The sequence below is a fragment of the Pipistrellus hanaki genome, assembly GCF_964339955.1.
Source record: "Pipistrellus hanaki genome assembly, chromosome: 10".
NCBI classification, from domain to species: Eukaryota; Metazoa; Chordata; class Mammalia; order Chiroptera; family Vespertilionidae; genus Pipistrellus; species Pipistrellus hanaki.
In genome coordinates this window covers 45,093,654-45,116,687 of record NC_140512.1, presented here as the reverse complement: position 1 = coordinate 45,116,687, position 23,034 = coordinate 45,093,654, and the positions used below count along the sequence as shown (strand labels likewise).

At 43.6% G+C, this 23,034-nt stretch overlaps 1 protein-coding gene across 1 annotated transcript; it reads right to left on the bottom strand.

Moving 5' to 3' along the window:
- Positions 1–1,491: 1,491 nt before the first annotated feature.
- On the bottom strand, positions 1,492–21,792 carry LOC311629003 (TRPM8 channel-associated factor 2-like). Its single transcript, XM_084896722.1, has 8 exons — positions 21,358–21,792; positions 18,161–18,796; positions 11,215–12,206; positions 10,852–10,949; positions 6,492–6,705; positions 5,919–6,158; positions 4,398–4,735; positions 1,492–2,208 (listed from the first exon to the last, which is right to left on the bottom strand). The coding sequence occupies exons 2-8, from the start codon at positions 18,781–18,783 to the stop codon at positions 1,960–1,962; spliced, it is 2,754 nt and encodes a 917-aa protein (XP_084752848.1). The 5' UTR covers positions 18,784–18,796; positions 21,358–21,792; the 3' UTR covers positions 1,492–1,959.
- Between the last annotated feature and the right edge of the window lie 1,242 nt (positions 21,793–23,034).

The window sequence follows — 23,034 nt, the reverse complement described above, 5'->3', positions numbered from 1 at the left end:
TTAGGTGTGGGGAAATGCCACTAGCCATTTCCAGCAGGCAATCCAAAAGGTTCCATCAACCTTTTGATGAAACTTCTTGCATTTATGACATGCTGGAATTAGCCTCTGGCACTGAATCTTTAATATATAAATGGGGTGGGGAGAAAACTAAAGGAAAGTTTCCTTTCATTCAATCTGTCAACCAAAATGATCAAAATTTTTATGTAGCCAGGTCTGTGATAAAAAAAAAAAAGAAAAAAAAAAAAAAAAAAAGTAAAAGTGGAGCAGAGATTAAAGTTATAAGAAACTTCCTTCTAGATTAATGGGAAGATTTCTTTGAATTTCAGTAATTGTCATAGGACTCTATAGGATATTTAGTGGGGATAGGAGTTAGGAATCCTTAATCAGTCTTGTATACCTTTATTGAGTACACAAATACCTATGGAAAACTTTTGATATGCCAGGCTTTGAGAAATGCAGGCTCAGCCCTGTCTTCATGAAATGCACAGCCTAGTGAGGAAATAACACATTAAACAAGCATTAATTTCAAATGTGATAAGAGGTATTAAATAAAGCATAATGAGAGGCATGACTTCAGGTAAACAGTATTCATAGGTCATTAAATTGAGACTTTAAAAGAGGAAACACACAACCATTGATCATTCTGATCAGATTCCTGTCTTTCCAAAGCTGGAAAAAAAAACCCATATTTTTTGTTTATGACAAATTTCCCCCTCTTTATGCAAAGGTTTCTTTAAAATAAAGAATGTGTCCTGGCTGGGTAGCTTAATTGGTTAGAGCATCCTTCTGATAAACCAAGGTTGTGGATTAGATCCTGTTCAGGGCACATATAAGAATCAACCAATGAATGCATAAATAAGTGGAACAACAAATTAATGTTTTTTCTCTCTCTCTAAAAGTCAATCAATGAATAAAAATTAAAAAACAACAATAAGAGTATATGGTTTCAGAATAATGGAATTCCAGAGGCAGAGGCTGTGATTACCATCTGCTATATTATCTTTACCATCAGTAGGAAACTGGCTTGTATTCTCACTGTCATGACTTATATGGAGCCCACTCACTGTGAGGAAAGCGATGTGAAACCAGCAAGGTCTGCCCCAGGACAAATCCTCAGTGAGCAAAGACAGGGTCACATCACTTTAATCATGAACTTAAGAGGACTTGAGGAAGGTAGAAAATGTTTCAGTTGAGCTTTTCTGATGACAGGTTTAGATTATAGTCAAGAATCCGTCCAGAGGCAGGAGAAAGGATAGAGGATGGGCTAGGATCTCGACAATGCAGCAGGAGCGACACTGATATTCATTACAGTCTCTTACGTGAGGACTGAATGCTAACCTCAAGGTGGTCAACTCAGAAGTGAGATTTAGTTTTCAGGTTGTCCACACAAAACTGGGCCTGGAGAAAGCTTAAGGATACCCTTACACATGGATTCATGTTATGGTGCACAAACACATTGAATATGCTTTGGGTCAAACATTAAAAGGTAAGCATTTATGAAATCACCTTTTATTTTGAAAGAAGAAAAAAGAACACAGAAGCAGAGAGGTGAAGTGGTTTCCATAGAGTCAAAGGCTCTCTCCACTATAACAGCCGGTCTCTCCTGCTATTAGAAAAGTTCTCAGAGCACAAGAAATTAAGATCCTTGTTCAGGGCTGGCAGGAGTGAGGGAGAGATATCAGATTATTATGGTAACTATTGGTCAAAAATAGAAATCAAGATGCCAAGATGAAAACTCTTCCACTGGAGGACTAGGATGGTGAAGCACAGCTCCCGGAGAAAGTGACAGTAAGAGCAGAGAAACAATACAGAGAAGTACCAAAGTATTTTCTTGAGAAAGTTGGCTTTGGAGCTTCACTGCCTTTCTGAAGACAGGGAAGGAAATAGGATTCAGGCTCAAGGTACTGGGTGTTGGAGCTGGCCAGTGGCCATTCCTGTCCCCAAGCGACTCTGTACACTTTATTCCTGGATGTGAACTCGCAGGGGGTTTTCTTCCCACCATGGCAGACAAGCCAGGCTCTCAGCCACTTCCTTCTCGATGGGCCAGCCCCAGGTCTGAAAGAATGGAGCCAGATTCTTTTGCACTTTTTCAGAGAACTTCCTCACCCACAGATTCATCTTGCCAGTGTTGTCTTTGGGGATACTGCGAAGGGTCTGGTACTCAGCAAAGAGTTGGGTGAATGGCTCCCACCCAAAGACCTCCTGGAGCTGAGAAGAGAAAGAAGGGGCAGGATGAGACATCAAGTTTTTAAAAGTAACGGCAACATGCTTGTTCACAAGAATATGTCCTTTACTGCCCTACCGGTGTGGCTCAGTGGTTGAACATCGACCTGTGAGCTAATCAGTCTATTCCTGGTCAGGGCACATGCCCGGGGTAGTGGGCTTTATCTCCAGCAGGGGTAGTGCAGGAAGCAGCTGGTCAATGATTCTCATCATGGATTCTATCTCTCCCCCTTCCTTTCTCTCTGAAATCAATACAAATATATATATATATATATATATATATATATATATATATATATATATATATATATATTAAAAGAATATGTCATTTATGGTGATTATTGCCTCTTAATCATTTATTTGCTCCATCCTATTATATGTCCCTGTCTCTCCACCTGACCTTTGCACATAATTAGAATCCCATTGGCTCATTCAATCTCCTGGCCACAAACCTATACTTCCTGAATCCAGTAGGGACATCATGAGAATCTAATATCTGACAAGGAGTATATACTCAATAAATGACAGTTATTATTATTATTATTATTATTATTATTATTATCTTTAATTAAAAAATTAGATCCCCAGATTCTGATTTCCTTGGCATTAGACAGGTTTGAATCCTTATGAGATGAGAAACCTTCACTTTTACATATTTGGGATGATATGGGGAGAAGAGGGCAAAAGAGCTGAATTTTGACAGGTGATCTGACAGGTAATAGACAGGATGTTCAAACAAATTGCGGCTGCAGGAAGGAAATACGGGGAGGCACAGAAACCTGGAACAGTGATATATGCTCATAGCAGGAAGTTGCCTGGTATACTAGACTCCCCAAGTGAGGGTAATTATGGAGGTGAGGAAACTGGAGCTGGAGCTGGAGGTGCTGAAAAAGGGTCTTCTACACTCCATCCTGTATGGAAAGGAGAACACTCGGAAATTGTTAAATGTGGAATATTAAGATTGGCTTGGAAAATGGGTGGTAGAGGTAGAAGAAAGATGCTGGAACAATTTAGGAGGCTTCTGGAATAGAATAATGAGATAAGGCCTGAGTGGGAGAAGTGATGGTGAGCAGGAATCTCTCAGATACAGGAAGCAGGTGTCTGCTTGTCTTAAGGCAGAGGCTCAGACTCCGAGATGATAAGTGTGCCCATAGCTTTTGCAAAATGATACTCATTGCTCCACGGTGAGTGGGTATGTGGGGAGGGAAGAATTAGGCTTTTAACTTCCAACTTCAATGGCAACTTTCTATCATTTAAGGTCTGTTTCCTTGTAGACCCTTGAAGTGGCTGTGTAAGAATACAGAGTGAATGCAATGCAAAGTTATTTCATTGACATCCACTCTTTAGTAAATGAGTGAAAGAAGAAATAAAAAAGAGGGACTCGTCATTAACTTCTGATTTGCAGTTCTGGGTACATCCTTTAAATGTATGATACTGAATTGGCTCTTTAAACTCCTCAACTTAGCATGTGCCTTTGTAAAAAGTGTGCCTGTCTATAGGGTTGAGGTGGACAACATAGGAGATCTGATATGAAGAAAAGCTTTGACAACTCCAAACCATTAAAAGCCCAAGCAGGACTGGGGAAAGAGACAGGGACTTGGGTTAATTTCATATAAAGCAGACCTGGTTTTGGGCTCCCTTCCACTTGGTTGGTTTGTTTTTTATTTATTAATTCTTAAAACATTTTGGGTTCAAGTGGGGTGATAGAAGTCTGAGAATCTTCTTAACAGCCTGATCTCCTACCATACATTCTTGCAGTTGTCCCACAGACACATATGCCACTGTTACTATGAAGGAATATAACACTCACTTGATCCATAAAACTAAGGTGAGGTAAAACAAAGCAAAGCAAACAATGACCATTTCTGGAGTGCTTATTAGGCAACCAAGGTTAAAACCAGTGAATGGAAGAGGTGTGATTCAATCTCAAGAATGCCTAACTCAGAATTTCTGCCTTTGGCCAAAATACCAATAGGCTGCATTTTTCTCTACTTATTTTTTCATAACACTTTTTATTTTCTCTTACTTATGATTGCAAAATTATAGGAGGTGAGTGGGGCAGGTGTCACTCTCTCCAGGTAGGAATGTATAAGCTGAGAAGCATCACCATATGGCTCAATCTCTCATGTCCAGGGGAGGTGGTGGGTCTGGGCAGGTGAATCTTGGCTCAGTACCTGTAGGTATGTTTCCAGAGCTGTCCACACATTCCAGTTACACAGGGGGGCTCCCTTGCTCAGGTGCTCTTTGATCCTCTTCTCTCGTTCTGGAGGTCTCAGAGCAGGGTGGGCCTGAGCCCTGGGGATGCCCAGGACTGTCTCGTGCACATAGACTGACCAGAGGTTGCAAGTGGCCTCAGTGGTGTGCGGGGGGAACTCCCACCCACGCCGCTGCTGGTTGTGGCCCAGCTCATGGATGGGTCCCCACAGACCGCTGCTTCTAATGTTGGTCTCATTGATGAGCTCCTGTACCGACTCCAGGTGGCACATGATTGGGTACCCTGAATGCATCCAGCCTGGGAACCAAAAAGAAAGAGATGAGGCATGAGGTGTAGTACCCAAACCCATCTCCCTTTATTCCTTTCTACTGTGTAACTTTTCATTACTATTCTGTCTGCATCCAGTAATTTCAGAAATTCTGTCCTCATTCGAAAGTAAATGGCTTTTCTATATACCGTATTTTCCGGCGTACTATAAGACGACCCCCTAATTTTACAGTTAAAACATAGGTTTAGGCCTATATTCGCTATATAAGACTACCCCCCACTTCCAAGGCAACACCAGTTCTTTTTTTAATAGACTGCCTCTCTGACCCTGGCCAATCCAAGCAGGCTTTTTACTAGAACACAGTGTAGCTTCGGGTATAGAACATGTATAATTTGCATGCCTAAAAAGCCTGCTTGGATTGGCCAGAGTCAGAGAGGCGGTCTATTAAAAAAAGAACTGGTGTTGCCTCAGAAGTGGGGGGTAGTCTTATACAGCGAATATAGGCCTAAACCTATATTTTAACTGTAAAAAAAAAAAAAAAAAAAAAAAATTATTAGGGGGTCGTCTTATACGCCGGAAAATACAGTACTTCATATAGTCATTCTTGGTATAATTTATTTCTTCATTTGTGTGTGTTTCCTGTGAGTGCAAGGCTGTGACATTATGTCCTGTGTCTGAATTTGAGATCATCAGGGCTAGAATAGCATCATCTCTTTACCTATGTAAACCACTGCTTTCCAGGTGTATACTCTTTAACAGAGAGAATTTTGTCATTTTTAAAAGATAACATTGAAATCCAGAGGAATTTTTTTCCTCTTGGAACCAGACTTCCTTATTTTTTCTCTAGATTCCATCTCTCCTCTAAACCACTCAATACTTAATATAAACTTCTCCCTCTTTTCATTGCCACTCTGACCTATGCTGGAAGGAAATGTTTCTATTTTAGCCTCTCCTTGAAACAACCCTTAGTGTCATCTGTGAAGTCCTAATACCATTTTTCCCGAGATTGTTCTACCCATCTTGTGAAATCTCACCTTGTAGATGTAAATGATTTACCTTCTCACGTGTAACATCTTTGCATCCCATCAAGGTCCACTCTTTTATGGCTTTTTACTTTTATTAGTAAAATGATGCCTTTACCATATCGGACATTTAAAAAAGGCAAAATAATAAATGGTCCACTGGCTAGGAATCCTTCCCTATGACACCTACCCGCTGAGATTTGCACATCAGCAACAATCCTCTCTGGACGGTGGAACGGGAAAGGCTGAGCTGCCAGTCTGGCTATAGCCTGCATCATCTTATCCCAGAGGCAGAGCAAAGGCTCAGGGTCCTCCAGGGTCCGGAGGTTTTCAGTTGGCACCGTCAAGATGATGTTGTCTGTTGCCAGCTCTCCCCAGGGAGCCAAGCTCTCCTGAATACAGCTCCTCCACTCCTCCTGGGATGTCTTACCTTCAGGAATAAATATCAAGGATCTCTCAAACACTTACCCAACTTCCCTTGAGTTGAAAAACACAGCTTGAACTCTTAGGAAGAAGACACTGAAATAATGAATGATTATTATGTGGGTCTCCTATGAAGGGAAGGGCAGGCTTCCAGATCCTTCCTTTGGTTCTGGTCTCCACAGGTACAGAGTATTCAATTTCTCCTGCCTCCACTTCAACCTTGAACAGTTCATCCTCCTTCTGTCCACCCATCCCTATCCCTCTTCTCCTTAGCAATCAGCCCCTAAACTACTACAGCATCCTTAAAGCTCCCTCTTCCCTCAATGTTCAGTTCACTTACCCAGCTTGTAGTATGGGGCAGGCACAGCACTCTTAATAGTGAAGGACCTGGGTCCCAGTTTACTGCCTTTGGGCACGATGACATATAAAAGGCCACCCCAGAGGCAAGAGACTGACTGTTTGGTCTTGTTCATACACCATCGGTGAGACACCACAGGGGCTCGAGACAGCTTGCTGGCATTGTTCAAGTCATCGGTGTGGCAGCCAATCTGTACCTAGAGAAGTGATTCCACTATGTGTGAGAGGAACTATGACCCTGTGGTGTGAGTGTGGGGTTGTGTGCATAAAGAATATTAGAAAAACTCCAAGAGCTCCAATATGGCAGCAGAGTAGGTAGACGTTACACTCATCTCCTCCCAGGACCAAATCAAAATTACAACTAAATACAGATCAACCTGAATGATGAACTAAAGACTACATGAACAGAAGTCTTATAAATAAGGATTTTCAGAATCCACATGGACACTGATAGGAAGGATAGAGAGGAGAAAGGGCTGGTCTCGCAGCCATGTGCAGCAATAGAGAATACTAAAGGATATCTCAGCTGTAAAGGTACCCCCTGAAGAACGTGGGTATCAACTCAACTTCGGGCTCCCAAGCCCAGAGCACCAGTGCTACTGTGTTTCCCTGAAAATAAGACATCCTCCGAAAATAAGACCTAGCGCATGGAAAGATAAGACATCCCCTGAAAATAAGACCTAGTGCAACTTTGGGAGAAAAAAATTAATATAAGACACTGTCTTATTTTCGGGGAAACAGGGTAGGAAGAGTAGCCCACATAACAGCTGACTGTAAAAATCAGAGTTTAAAAACAGAGAATCTTAAAAGCAGAGAAAGATAAATAGTTACCTATAAGAGAGCTCCCATAGCTGTCAGTTATTTCTCAAAAGAAACATTTCCAGCCAGAAGGGATTGGCATGAAATATTCAGTGATGAAAAGCAAGAAACTAGCCCCGGCCTGTGTGGCTCACTTGATCATGCAGCAAAAGGTCAAACTATATTATAGGCCATAGTAATCATAGTATGGTACTGGCATACAAACATACACATAGATCAATGGGATAAATTAGAAAGCTCAGAAATAAACCCATGTCTATTTACACAGCAAAAGAGGCAAGAACATACAATGGAGTAAAGACAGTCAATTTAATAAATGGTGTTGGGAAAATTGGACAGCTAAATATGAAACCAGGTAGTATTAGACTACCTCATAATACCACATATAAAAATAAACTCAAAATAGATTAAAGCTTAAATATGAGACTCGAAACCATAAAAATCTTAGGAAAAAACATACTAAAATATCAGATATTACTTATAGCAATATTTCTTCTGCTATATCTCCTAAGGCAAGGGAAACAAAAGAAAAATAAACAAATGGGACTACATCAAATGAAAAAGCTTTTTGCACAACAAGGGAAACCATCAACAAAACAAAAAGACAATCTACTGAATGGGAGAAGATATAGGCCAATGATATATCCAATAAGGGCTTAATATAAAAAAGTTATAAAGAACTTATACAACTCAACAGCAAAAACAAATAATCCAATTAAAAAATGGGCAAAGGACTTGAATAGACACTTATCCAAAGAGGACATACAGATGACCAAAAGACATACGAAGAGATGCTCAGTGTCATTAATTATCAAAGAAATTCCAATTAAAACCACAGTGAGATATCAACTCACACCTGTCATAATGGCTCTCATCAATATATCAAGAAACAATATGATGAGGATGTAGAGAAAGGGAACCCTTGTGCACTGTTAGTGGTAATTCAGACTGGTGCTGGCACTGTGGAAAACAGTAAGGATTTTTCTTAAAAAATTAAACATGGAACTGCCTTATGACCCAGTGATTTCACTATTCAACTTTAAAAATATTTATATTAGAGGCCCGGTGCATGAAATTCATGCATGGGGGGGGGGGAGGGGGGAGTGTCCCTCACCCCAGCCTGCACCCTCTCCAATTTGGGAACCCTAAATGGTCAGTCAGACATCTCTCTCACAATCCAGGACTGCTGGTTTCCAATTGCTTATCTGCGTGCCTTTCTGATTGCCCCTAACTGCTTCTGCCTGCCAGCCTGATCACCCCCTTACCACACCCCTGCCAGCCTGATTGCCTCCCTGCAGGCCTGGTCACCCCTAACTGCCCTCCCCTGCAGGCCTGGTCACCCCTAACTGCTCTCCCTTGCAGGCCTGGTCCCTCACAATTGCCCTCCCCTGCTAGCCTGATCACCCAAAACTGCCCTCCCTTGCAGGCCTGGTTCCTCCCAACTGCCCTCTGCTGGCCATCATGTGGTGGCCATCTTGTGGCCATATGGGGGCAGCCATCCTGTGTATTAGAATGATGATCAATTTCCATATTACTCTTTTATTAGATATAATACATATCCTATCTAATAAAGAGGGAATATGCTAATTAACCCTCACCCTGTTACAAAGATGGTGGCAGCCACAGCCAATAAGGAGGAATATGCTAATTGACTGTCATGCCCTCAAAAAATGGCAGTACCCACAGCCACAAGATGGCAGCGCCTAGTCCCCTCAGCCCCACTGGGGTGGCAGGCACATAGCAAGGCCAGGCCTGCCCCCAGGCAGGCTCAGCCGCTCCTCACACCTGCCTCCAGAGTCCCTCGGTTGCCTAAGCCCCCAATAGCCCAGGGCTGGCCTAAGGCACCGGCAAGCCTCAGATGGTGGCTGCCCAGCTGCCCAGGGTCGCCCAAGGCTCAAGTAGCCATGGTTGGCCAAGGCTTGCAATGCCGGCAGTGGTAGCAGCAGAGGTGTGATGGGGTGTCGCGTTCCCCTGATCACTGGGTTGCCTTCTGCTACTGAGGGCTCTCGGAGTATGAGAGGGGGCAGACCAGGCTGAGGGACCCCCCATCCAGTGCATGAATTTACATGCACTGGGCCTCTAGTGTGTGTGTGTGTGTGTGTGTGTGTGTGTGTGTGTGTGTGTATCTGAAGACATTCAGATCATTAAGTTGAAAAAAATATATGATCCTTATGCTCTTTGTAGCATTATTTACAGTTGTTGAAACATGAGAGCAGCCGAAATGCCCATTAATAGGAGAGTGGACAAAAAAAGCTGTGGTAATAATATACAGTAGAATATTACTTAGCCATAAAAAAAAAAAAGAAAAGAAATCTTACCATTTTCAATAGCATGGATGGGCCTAAAAGATATTATGCTAAGTATAATGCATTAGAGTAAGACAAACACCATTTGATTTCACTTATGTGTGGAATCTAAACAAAATAATGAACAAACAAAATTGAAACATAATCGTAGATACAGAGAACAGATTGATGGTTGCCAGAAGAGATGAGTTTTGGGGGACTGGATGAAATAGCTGAAGGGAGTGAGAAGTACAAATCAGTAGTTATAAAGTAGTCACTGGGATGTCAAGTACAGCATAGGGAATATAGTCAATAATATTATAACAACTATGTATGGTGCCAGTATTCCCCTCAATAAGTCAATAATTTGACTTATTGAGGGGAATACTATGTATAAAGTATATGATTGTCTAACCACTATGCAACACTCATGAAACTAATATAAAATTAATATTGCATTGTTAATTGTAATAGAAAAAAAAATTAGACAAACTCCGGCTTCCCTTTTCTCTGAGCTATGCACGGAAACCTATGATATTTTAGCACTTTAAAAGTGACATGGACTGAAGCACATAGAGTCACTTTTCCAGGGATTAGAACAGCTCCTGAGGCTGATTATGACTAGGTCCTACATGCCTTCTACTGGGTCCCAAACCAGTGTGTTGAGTTTGATGCTGAGGATGAGTGTGAGGCATCCTGTATACATGCAGGAGGTGTGACCACAGGCAGCAGGATCTGGCCTGAAGGGGAGGCCTGAGTTTCTCTCCTTTGTCAGGCTCTTTCCCCGCTGAACCCCCAGGTCTGAAGGACTGAGTACTTCTCTCTTAGGAGTCCTGGACTTGCTTTTCTTATGTTTTATGTGAGTTCCAGAAAGGAGCTTGATAAAAAAGAGACCCTAGCTGTGGAAGGAAGTGACCTTCAGGAGGAGTTTAAATTCTGAGTGTAGTGAGAGACCAGACTAGATTAAATATACCCTTTATGTGTCAAGGTAAAGAGGCAAAACCAGGGAAGGCAGTGTGCCAGGGGAAATTGCGCTTGTGAATATGCAGTGGTTTCTCTCACACTTGGTGTCTCTCCACATTCCTATTGGGAGGCAAACATCAGCATGGGTGGAAATCATGGCTTAGGCCTGAGTGCTGGATCTGCTGTTAGTACTCTGGCGTCTGCCATGAGCTGGATGAGAATGAAGCATCCCATCCTGCGGTTTTGGGATGTGGGCAGTGGATGTTCTGGCCTTACCTTCAGGCCGGTAGAGGCCACAGCTTCAGACAGCGAGACTTCTGCATTTTGTCCATTTAGGACGTAGAGTCCAGTACTCACCCAGCACTCACCATTGCCTGAGAAAAGCCATAAGAAAGGCTGAGTTCTTTTCCCTGCTGGAGCATCACAGCCCCTTCCACAGGTGCAGGCCCTCTCTGCATACCTTACTTAACTCACCCTTGTTTCTTGCTCTCATCCCTTCTAAACTCGAAAAAGACCCCCAACCCCTCTTCCTGAAAGTAGTTGGTAGAGAATAGAGCTGCCTTCCTGGGCTTTAGCACCTGCTAACCCAACCTTCCCTGGGTCCTGCAAAGCTCCCAGCACTCTCCTCTAGCTCCATACCTGGGTTGTTTCCATCGATGTCCACAGCAATGGGGTGTACTGAAGGGTCCAAGCTGGAGTGGCAGGTCCTGGTTCCCCAACACTGCATGAGCTTGGAGCAGTCAGTCCCAGAATGTACCAGCTCAGTAGCTAGGCAGAGCACTGCAGCCTCAAGGGAATCACTGGCCACTGGGTTTTTCCGGCTCACAGCTGGGAGGCCGGACAACTGCAGCATTTTCCTTATAAGTCGGTGCATAGACATGTACGCAGGGACCCCCTCAGCAGGGATCTGCAGGAAGGCGGCCCCATCACCTCGCAGTTTTGCCAGCCAGCTCTTTTCCAAGTTCCTACCCTCCTGGTTCAGGGCAGCCTGGAATTCTGATAGGGCCTTGCGGAAGTGGTAGCTCCGCATCTGGGGGGTGGGGACGGGGAAACACCCTGGGTTGAGAGACTGAGGTAGGATGCTAAGACCGAAGCAGTTAAGGATGATGTTACCAGGGAAACCAGCTAACGTGGAGTGCCCTGGGTTCTGGGAGGCCCACCACCAGGCCTGGCCCCCAATCAGCAAACCCCCTCCCTCAGCCACAAACTCCTGTAGCTGCTTAGCCTGACTGTCACTGTAAGCCGTACAGCAGTAGACAGCCAAGCCACTTGTCAGATGGGGCTCCAGACTGCATTCCAGGCCAAGCTCTGACAGTAGGGCACACAGGTTCTTTAGACTTTTGTTCACCCCAATTTTGCCTTTCTGGCCTCTGGACAGCCAGCATACAGCATTGAGCAAAAAGGGCCCCATCTTGGGAGTACAGAGCATGCCCTCATGGGCAGCCAGGACCACCCGGCCCTGGCCATAGCGGGCAGAGGCCAGGAAGCAGCCGAGTGAGGCATCTAACCCCAGAGGGAAGGCCAGGGACCCGTGCACCAGCAGCTGCGAGGGGATTCCTCCTGTCTTGATGTCCAGCTCTGAGATCCCTTCCAGAAGCTGGTGCTGGTCCTGCCTGAGGTCCTCCCCACACCTGGAAAGTGACACAGGGGTCACAGTCAGTCAATGAACCACTGAAATGAGTTCACTACATAGAGAAATCAATGTGTGGGTACAAATATTACAAAGTTCATGCCAAACTCCTTATTCTTACTGATAACATTTAGGATTTTAGTACATAACCATTTATTTTTTTCACATTTAAGGCATATTTTTTCACCTCTTAACAATCGGTGGCATATCATTGTTTAATTGTCATTGTTTGTTCTTTCTCAGTGACTCATAAAAATAATGGTGCCTCTTATAATCCATGTTATCCTAGATTTGATGAAATATCGAAGAGTGAGGTAGTGGCCTTATTTGCACATCTTAAAGCCCACATTCTCCAAATGAACTCTTACCATGTCAGTCAAGTGAAGGTGGACTAATCTGGCTTAAATTCCCTATATTTTCAAGTTGTTAAGCATATGACTGAATTAAATTAAAAGAAATGTTCTATTATTTCTGAGAAAGTAGTCCTACTTACACATATCTCAGAGCTAATTTTCTGCAAAGGTGGAGCTGTAAAAAACATCAATGTACCCTCACCTTGTGCTAGGAACACATTATAAGTATATTGTTTAACATTATACTTGAAAAATTATACAAATGCACAGTCTCTCTCTCTCTTTTTTTATTCTCACTTAAATCTGGTGATGTACTTATTACTTTTAATTGAAAAATGATCAAAATGTAATGAATTCAGAAGAGGTTTTGTATTCCAGAATTTTTCTTTCTTAAAATACAAAAACAAAAACAAAACCCCAATTTGTAGATACTCTAATGCCAAACAACAGGAAACTGGTTAAATAAGTTATGGTAACCCTAGATAGCATACTATGTACTTATTATGATAATAATTAGATAGCAGAAAGTGTTTTTTTGTGAAAAAATTTTTAACTAGATTAAAAGTTACTGTGCACTAGATAAGCCAAATCTTGCAAAAACCAATAAAACAACAAACACAAAACAAAGCAAAAATGAATAAAAAACAAAGCCAGATACAGAAATAAGATTTAAAGCACATTTATCAGCATGTCTTCAGTAAGCATCTTGACTATTGGGATTATAGGTGATTTGAACTATCTTTATAAAACTTTGTCTCATAATAAAAATCAAATGTTCAAAAATAGTTTATTCATTTGAGTAACACACATTATTGAAAAAGTATCTCTTGTAAAGTTTCTCCTTAATTTCTTCTTAGCATGAAAACAAGGACTATATCTTAGTTTTAGCATCTGACTTTCAAACTAACATGGCAAATGTCATACAGGTTCAGGCATCAGTTTTTGTTTTTTTTAATAAAAATATGTTTTTATTGATTTGAGAGAGGAAGGGAGAGGGAGAGAGAAACATTGATGTGAGACATCGATTGGCTTCCTCCTGTAAACACCCTGACTAGGACCGAACCTGCAACCTGGATAAGTTCCCTAACTGGGAATCAAACCAGTGACCTTTCGGCGCACAGGACAATGCTCAACCAATAGCTACAGTTTTACCTGTAGCTTTTTCTACTTATACAGATTCTAGACTTATTTTAGAAAGTAATGCCATTGAGATATAAGACTTAGCTTGTACGATGCTTCTATGTCTCTGGATCTATTTTAGTTCATCAGTTTATGTTGTTGATTATATTCCACACTAGAGGCCTGGTGCATGAATTCATGCATGGGTGGGGTCTGGCCAGCCCTGTCTCAATCGGGGCCCATCAGGGCCAGGCTGGCTGGGGGGAGGCGGCAGCGGGAGGTTGGCCAGCCAGCCAGTCTCACTGGGTTGGAGGGGGGTGATCAGGGCCAGGGCCAGCTGGAGCCCCCTCCCCACAGTGTGTGTCATAGCAACTAGTCGTTCCAGTCACTTAGGGTTTTATATATAAATAGATATCAGTGTGATCATGTGGTATTTCAACCTCAGGGGGAAGGAGGCGGGGAGTTGGTGGGAACAGATCAACCAAAGGACTTGTATGCATGCATATAAGCATAACCCATGGACACAGTCAATAGGTGAAGTGAGGGCATGTGCTGGGGTGGGGGGGATGAGCAGGGAGAGGTCAATGGGGGAAAAAGAATTTGTATGTAATAGTTTAAACAATAAAGAATTTTTTTAAAAAAGACACTATTTTCTCCCATTATATCTTATTAAGAGATGTATTGCCAATAAAATTTTAGTATTTTTTTTTTAAAGACATAGCTTGTAGACTTGGCTTCCATTCTTAACTGTTCTCCCAGAATCTTCTGAAAAGCACCTCCTAAAATTTCACCTAATGATAGAAAACCTTCAATATGGAGAGCCATCGTTAATAAAATTGCTAACCTGAGGGTTTACACTCATATGTTTATAAAAATGACTTACTGTTACTTATCCAGCTGAGCAGGTCACTGGTGGGCCCTGGTTCTAGTGGGCAAGGTAGGATCCTTCTTCCTTCCTTGACCCAACAGCCTGATGACCCTGTGAAAATTACTTCCCCTCTCAGAGTTGCCATTTGCTCATTGGTTTCTGGGCTTATTAAATAGAGAGAACATTCCTAAATTGGCAAATACACTGCTTGATACATAGCAAGTCTTCAACATGTCAGTGATTATTTCAAATACATAAATAGCCCCAGAATCTGATTATATAAATAGGACTTTATAGCTGATAAACAGGAACCTTCATACCTAATGGTCATTGCTATGGGTTGATTTCGTGTCCCTCCAAAATTTATATGTGAAGCCCTAACCCAAGTACCTCAGAATGTGACCTTATTTGGAAATAAGATAATTGAAAAGGTAATTAGCTAAATTAGGATAAAGTCATATTAGAGTACAGTGACCCCTAATCTAATAGGACTGATGGCCTTATTAAAAGGGGACATTTGGCCACAAAAAAACAGACAGGGAGAGTGGCAGGTGAATATGAAAGTGGAGATCAGGGTGATGCTTCTACAAGCCAAGGAAGGCCAGAGAAGGCCAGCACACTACCAGAACAGGTTCCCCCTGCAGGCCTCAGAAGGAAACAACTTTACCAGTGCCTTGGTCTCAGATTTGTAGCCTCCAACTCTGAGATAATATATTTCTGTTATTTAAGCACCCAGTTTGTGGTACTTTGTTCCACCAGCTCTGGAACCTACTAGTAACAATTCTGAAAATTGATCCTCATCAAACACTTTAGAAGTAGGTAATACATAACACTGGTCTGGATGTTTCCTAACATTCTTGGACCTACTTTAAAAAAAAAATATTTTTTAATTGATTTTAGAGAGGAAGGGAGAGGGAGAGAGAGAAACATCAATGAGAGAGAATCATTGATCAGCTGCCTCCTGCATGCCCCCCTATTGGGGATTGAGCCTGCAACCCGGCATGTCCCCTTGATCAGACTCAAACTCAGGACCTCTCAATCCACAGGCTGACACTCTATCCACTGAGCCAAACCAGCTAGGGCTCTTGGACCTACTTTTAAAAACAGTGACACCATCAGAAAGTTGCTCAGGGGTCAGGACACATCTTTTATGTCTCTGATTCCAACACCACCTAATTCTGGGTCTGGTGGGGAGACACTATCTATAGACAATAAGGCATGCCATAGACACGAGGGGGTTTGGGAGATGTAATTATGGAAAATTAACATGTAGCAGGTGAGATGAGCCATCTGAGCTGCACTACTTCTTATGAGTGTGCTTCAATTTCCTCTTCTGGAAAAAAGGACTCACCCTCTCAGTGTTGCCAGTACTCAATAAGTCATTCCATATTAAATGCTTAAGACAGTGCCTGGCACAATTTTGAAATTTACACAAGGTGATCAGGATGGGCTGCACATAAAGCAACATTTTAGCCCAGAGTTGTAGATGATGAGTTAGTCCACCATGCAGATATTCGAAAAAGGACAAGGTCAGGCTCTTTTATTAAATAGGAAATGTTTTTTTGTTTTGTTTGTTTTTTGGGTTTTTTTTAGAACTTTTATGGCTTTCTTGAAGCATTCTCAGAAAATCTGCTTCTGTTCATGGGGTCACCTTTTTCTTCCAGGTGTGATAGGTTCTGTTGTATATGGATTGTTTTTCACAACTGGCATAGGCAGGTCTTCTGTATGTCCTGATACAGTGTGGGTGAATTTTCTGTGATGTTCTAAGTCACTCAGAACCAGTTTGTTTCTGTACACATATCTATCCACCTTCTCAGATTGTATTGAGGTCTATATATTGCTTCTTTTCACCTTCTTATCACCTGAGGCTCATATACTAAAAGACAAAGGCCAGGTGGGGCCAACTGCTGTCCTTGCTGGGGATTAGTCCCTCCACTCATTGGGAACCTAAAGCTTAGGTCTACTCCACCCAACCAGGGATGGAATAAACTTGTGGGGTTCAACCCACCACCATGCTTGAAAGTGGGCATTCCTTCTGCCTCCACCAAATCTTCCAATCATTTCACTGCTTTTATACCTAAGGGTTGTTTCTTCTTAAATATCCACTTACTCCCCGCCCCCCAAAATTGTTCATTCCCCTACAAAATGAGAAGGCATTGATGATCATTCTTGAATTTTTGGTTTCAAATTTTTGTTAGCTTTTCATTGTGCATCTGGTGTGGGGATGGTGTTAGGAGATGCTGTATACTGAGTAACACATCAGCCAGCCATCTCTCCACTGGCCAGTGCTCAGCACCACAGGCATCAGCACCAAACCTCCAATTTCAGCTGCTTACTTTGTATTTTTCATTCATTTGATCAGATTTGGTGGAGAGGGCAATTCCTGGATCTAGCCTCTTTTTACATAGTCTTTACACGGAAACTCTACATTTATGTATCTTGAATATGAAAACAGAACTGTGCTGCTTACAAGCTTGGTGGTCCTTAGGCAAAGACCTCACACTCTAGGGGACTGTGGTGAGAAGCGAATGAGATAACACGTAATCTTCATGAGATGCATAAGCCTAAGCTATTAGTATGCATTTACTTTTAGATGAGCAGCTCCTAATATGTTACAGACCTTGTAGGTTTCATAAGGTATAAGGGTAATAAGCTATTGGTCTGAGTGTAATCTTTTCTCCAGATTATTCTGTGGTTTGGCATTGAAGCAGCAAGTGCCTTTGGACCTGGTTTTGCATTACAAAAGTAACTGCAGTGTCCTCCTCAGGTATATAATCCAGGTGTGCAGTCAGCTCTTGCACTGGGGGTAGGATAAGTAATAGGATCTTCTGTTGTATTTTGGAGCCAGTTCCTCCCTTGGGAAGACAGAGCAACTCCCTTAAGGCATTTCTGTGCCTTCAGCAGAAATCTGATGTCAGCAAACCTGCTAGGTCAGTTCAGGAGCCTCTATCCAGGATTTGTCTGTGGGAAAGTTCACTGAAAAACCTCAGAGCGAATGAGATAACACGTAATCTTCATGAGATGCATAAGCCTAAGCTATTAGTATGCATTTACTTTTAGATGAGCAGCTTCTAATATGTTACAGACCTTGTAGGTTTCATAAGGTATAAGGGTAATAAGCTATTGGTCTGAGTGTAATCTTGAGAACCTGGGTTCAATATAAAGGCCTATTGGACTTTTTGAGTTGATGGGGTTGGTCAGTTCCAGCTGTTTTTGGTTGAGGCTGGACACTTCTGACTCTCAGCTCCCCTGGCAGTACATTGCATAACATGAGGCTGCCTGCATGGTTCACACTAGTATTCTAGGCTACACTTTCTCTTGTTATGATTTTGGATGGGTAGTCATTTATATATTTTATTCATCAATTTTTATAATCTACTAAAATAATTGTTTCTCTCTTGCACCCATCAGGCACTGATAACATTACTGCATTCATGGAGTTTTCTATTCAGGTTGGCTAGACAGGCACTCGGAACTACACAGGTGGGGTAGTTGCAGATTGTGATCATGATCTTTAGGGAATAATGGAGACACTGTGGCAAAGGGAATGGAAAGTTAGTCCTTATTTCAATAGGATCATTGGGGGAAGACTCCCTGATGGGACATATTACTCACCTCACCTGGAGTGGGATCTTGGGCACCTTCTTAGAGACTTTGAATGGGCCTTTGTCCCCATAGGTGTCGGTGAAGTACACTCCGGCCACACTGGTCACCAGGTTCCCAGGGAACCTGGATAGCACCTTGTCACAACCGTGCTGACTGGCCCAGTACCAGGCCTGACCCCCAATGAGCAAGCCCCCACCACGTTTCATAAACTGGACCAGTTCTGCAGTCAGGGTTTCATTGTAGGCATTGATGCAGAAGACCCCTTGGGGGTCTCCTGGATCTGGCCGAACCTGGGCCTCAATCCCAGAACCCCGCAAGATGGTAACTAGTGGTTCTAGGGAGGTGTGCACTCTCACAGGAGCCCCAGGAGAGGGACGGAGCCAGTTCACTGCGTTGAGGAGAAATGGAGCTAAGCCGGCATCCAGCAGGTAGCCCTCATGGGACACCACCACCAGGCGGCCTCGGCCATAGGAGGATGCAGCGACGAGGACCTGGCCCTTCTTATTCAGCATCACTGGGAAGGCAGCCTCTCCAATGAGAAGCAGTTCACACGGGATGGGATCTTCAGGGACATCCCAGCTTGTCACTCCATTCAGAAGGGCCTCGAAAGCCACTGTGGGAGTTGTTGCCATGATCACTCAGCGTCTGCAGAGAAAAGCAAAGACAGTGTGATCAGAATAAGTGAAGCAGTGGATGAACACAAGAAGGACTGAATACATTCAGATGAGAACCATTTCTTGCGTTCCCACTGTGTGCCAGCACTGGTGGCGCAGCATGGAACAAGTCAGACAAGGTCCCCACTTTTCTGAACCTAGTATTTTAGAAGGGGAAGGACCATAAATTGTTAGACCAAAAGATCGATAAAATGCAGCAATTAATAAGTGTTATAATGAAAAGAAAACATAGTGATGTCATCGAATGACTGGAAAAGTGCTTTAGACTCAGTGACAGGAAGGCATTTATGAAAAAGTGACATTAAAGCTGAAATGTGACATATAAGTTGAGACCTGACAGGGTGCTGCAGGAGAAGAGCAGTCCCACAAAGAGAAGTGACAGGGTGGCTGCAGAGAACCGGGCAGGGAGGAGCAGGACCTGAGCAGAGTGGGCAGGGGCTGATTCTGCGGGGCCTGGTAGATCAATGCAACTGGTGACTTAGTATTTCATGTCCCTGGACAAAAAGGTCAGGTGACCTTTCAGAAACTGCATTTGTTCTGACAGCTTCTTTGACTAAATGAGTTAGAAATGCCTCCAATTTATCCTAACTGGAGAGATCACCACCTCCATTTAGGTAGCATTCTGTAATTTCTGGAGCTCTTTTAAAATACACTGCTCCTAAAAGTAAGCTCATTATCCACCTCAAAACAGCTCCTCTTGGATAAATTATTGTAGTTAAGCCTCAGTTTCCCCATTTATAGAAAAAAAATCATACCTCTCTTAGAGGTTGTTTTTGAAGATTAAGACAATACATGCAGAAACACCTTGTCCTGGGCTGGGTCCACAGTGGGCACTAAGAAAATGTTTCTGTCCCTTTGCTTCCCTTTGGTTCTTCCCCAAGTAACAAGGGTCTTGTAGGAGATGCTTAGGTGCTGGTGCCATGTCCTGTTCACCCATTCTAATTTCAGTGGCTGCCTGAGATGCATCCTAGAGTCCTTAAAGGGTCCTCAGAGGAACTGATCTCTGGCTGCCCACAGTGGAAAAGAGCTCAGCGACATGCCTCATCCTTCACCACCTTTCCCACTTCCTTGTCTCCTCCTCCCCACATCCTCACTCTGGGTTCTGGGCTCACTTCCCAAATAAACTACCTGTACTCAAGTTCTGCCAAGCTTTGCTCTGGGGAAGCATCTAAGACAGATACCAAAGCCCTCTGCTGCATTTGCCGCCTTCCTCCCTTCTGTTTCCACCTCATTCCTTCACCTTCCTTCACGTCATTCCCTTTAGTTTACATTCATATGTATCTAGACAGGACCAAATTGGTTTCCTTCCCAGGATGTATGTCTATCTACATCTTTCTCCAGCCATCCTACAGATATCTCTCCCTAGTAAGAGCCCTCCACTTTCATGCACTGTCCATATGGCACAAGTTGAGTGCCTCACTCTGGGTTTTCAGGTCTCCAGGGCCTGGACGCTCCATTGTTTTCTGCACTTTCTTTTCCGGCTATGTTGGTTCTCCATGAGATCTCAGTTTGGCTTGACTTCTACCTCCTATAAAATTCCAGGGTGTTTTTTTGTCGTTGTTGCTGTTCTCACCTAAGGATATTTTCCCCACTGATTTTTAGGAAGGAAAGGAGAGGGAGGAGAGAGAGAGAGAGAAACATCAATGTGAAACACATTGATTGGGTACCTCCTGCACATGCCCCTGCAACCAGTTATGTGCCCTTGACTGGGAATCCAAGACCCTTCCGTGGTGTGGATGGAGGCGCTAACCATTGAACACACAGGCCAGGGATTTTTCTTTCTTTCTTTTTTCTTTTTTTCTTTTACCACCTCTTTATCAGTATTGCTCCTTGGACAATAAATTCACAAAGACAGATATCTCCTGCCTGGAGGGTGTGGGGCGTGATCCCAGCTTATGGATTCAGGAGTGGGAAAGGCAGGAAAGAGGTGTGGTGCCTGAGGTCAACATCCTGTTCACTGCCTCTGAGACGACAAGGGAAGTCTTTCATTAATCTGGTCAGCCCTCGTTTTACAGGCAAAACAAACACAAAACACCGGAGATGAGTAATATAAACTTGCGACGCTGACCCCCAACTCTATGGACCAAAGTGCGCACGCACATACACCCATCTTTGTCAAATTCTTGACTCACAAGTTCAAAGGGGCGAGAGAAAAGTGTTTTGAGACAAATAGTGAATACCTTCCGACCGGCGAAACGAAACAAAAGAAAAAAAACCTGATGAGAAGAGACAAGACACCCTGCTAGAAGGCAGGTTCCGCGCATGCGCCTGCCACCCAGGGCCGCAGTGTGTGCGGTGCTCTGGCTCTCGCCGGAGCTCCGATTGGAAACTCAGGCGCCGAGGAGGAGAGAGACACCAAAGAACTTTGTGCTTATATGCACAGCCCATGGACATGGGCAATAGGGTAGTGAAAACCTGGGGTGGGTGGAATGGGCAGGGAGGAGAAGGGGAAAAGGGAGAGGGATGGGAGATATCTGTAATACTATCAACTATAAAAAAATATATTTAAGAAAAGAAAGAAAGAAAACTCACTCTTGAGTGTTCCGGGTCGCGGCGCTGGCTCCGGTGCAGGGGCTAATGCAGGCGGTCTTGGGTGGTGGCCGGTGGGGCGGGACTAGGTGAAACTGGCAGACACGCCCTGGAGCCAACCTCCCTGAGTCACTCCCCCGCCGGCTGCTCGTGGGGTGGCGTCCGCAGAGTGAGCGGGGTCCCTCCGGAAGGTGGGGTCTCTCGGGCTGTCCTGCGGAGATGAGACTGAAACCGGCTCTCCCACATCCTCTGAGGGGTCCCGGAGTGAGAGAGGGCACTCTGCAAAGTTGCTATGGGACAGGGTGAGGAACGCAGACCCAAGTGTGGAATAAACCAGATTCTGGGCCGACAGTGCCTCAGCAACAACTTAACAGAAGGTGGAATGGAGGGGCCCGAGGAATCCAGCTCTGTCCTCTCTGGTCTGCCCTTTCTGGTTCCGGGTGTGTCACCACTGCTTGGCAGCTCCTGCGTTGAGGGTCTGCCCCCTGGTGGTCAGCACCTGCCATGCAACCTGTGCCGTGGGCTATTCGCAGAGGGCCAGGGAACTCAGCAGAGAGAACTGGTCCTGGGATTATATGCAGAAATCATGTCTAGCGATATTGCTGCTGGGAAGGAACTGTGCCAGTTACATAACCACACACATAGGTCCCTGCTTGGCTGCAGAAATGATCGCTAAAGCTATCGAGTGGCTGCTGCTTGAATTTCAGCTAAGGGGTGGGAAGGTGAAAATCCAGGTGTGGGAGTAGTACTAGGAGATTTACTCGATTCTAATTTTGCACAGCTTTGCATTACAGATACACCATTTTTAATTCAGTGAAGCTTTATTTTGCTTTGATATTGGGGGGTGGGGGGAGAGGATACAGGAAGGGTGAGTGTTAATACTGGAGAATGATTATGGAGAAGGGGATTTTAGACCCCTTGTTTTCTAAATCTCCCATTGGGGCTACCTTTGTTTTTACAAGTAAATTATCACTCTGTTTTTAAAGTTATTAGATGTACCTATTTTTCTTTAAGGGGGGGTTGTCTTTTTTATTTTTATAAATACATTTTATTGATTTTTTTTACAGAGAGAAAGAGAGAGGGATAGAGAATTAGAAATATTGATGAGAGAGAATCATCGATCAGCTGCCTCTTGCACACCCCCCACCGGGGATGTGCCTGCAACCAAGGCACATGCCCTTGACTGGAATCGAACCTGGGACCCTTCAGTCTGCAGGCCGACGCTCTATCCACTGAGCCAAACCGGTTTTGGCAGATATACCTATTTTTTAAGAAAAGGTTTATGACTGTCTCTTCATAAGCATCATTTAAAATCAGCAGCAGTTACTCCCACAAACGTGCAGTGGACTCTTTAGTCATATTTTCTCTCTTCTGTCTGGGGGCTTGTCAAGATCAGTCTCTTCACCACACCTGAAGGTCATGCTCTTTATAAAACAGATAGCACCTCCTCCAGGATATTGCTGTCCAGTTCCCTCTCCTTTTTGTGTTTTCATTTTGTGATTTCTTTCCTAGACTAAAATATATATTGGTTAAACTCCCTTCCTTGCATCCTTGTGCAGAACACACCATTTCTTCCCCATGGTTCACCCACTTCTTTGTCAAGAATGAGGTTCAAACCTCAGCTATGCAGCCTCTACTTCTACCACTTTATTCCTTCCAAGGTCACCAGGGGACTCCTTC

Excerpts from the sequence above, each read along its gene's own strand:
- LOC311629003 (XM_084896722.1), bottom strand. The coding sequence starts at position 18,783 with ATGGCAACAACTCCCACAGTGGCTTTCGAGGCCCTTCTGAATGGAGTG. Across the intron at positions 6,159-6,491 it reads TGCCCCATACTACAAGCTGG|GTAAGACATCCCAGGAGGAG; the intron begins GTAAGTGAACTG and ends TTATTCCTGAAG. Across the intron at positions 2,209-4,397 it reads CTCTGGAAACATACCTACAG|CTCCAGGAGGTCTTTGGGTG; the intron begins GTACTGAGCCAA and ends TTCTCTTCTCAG.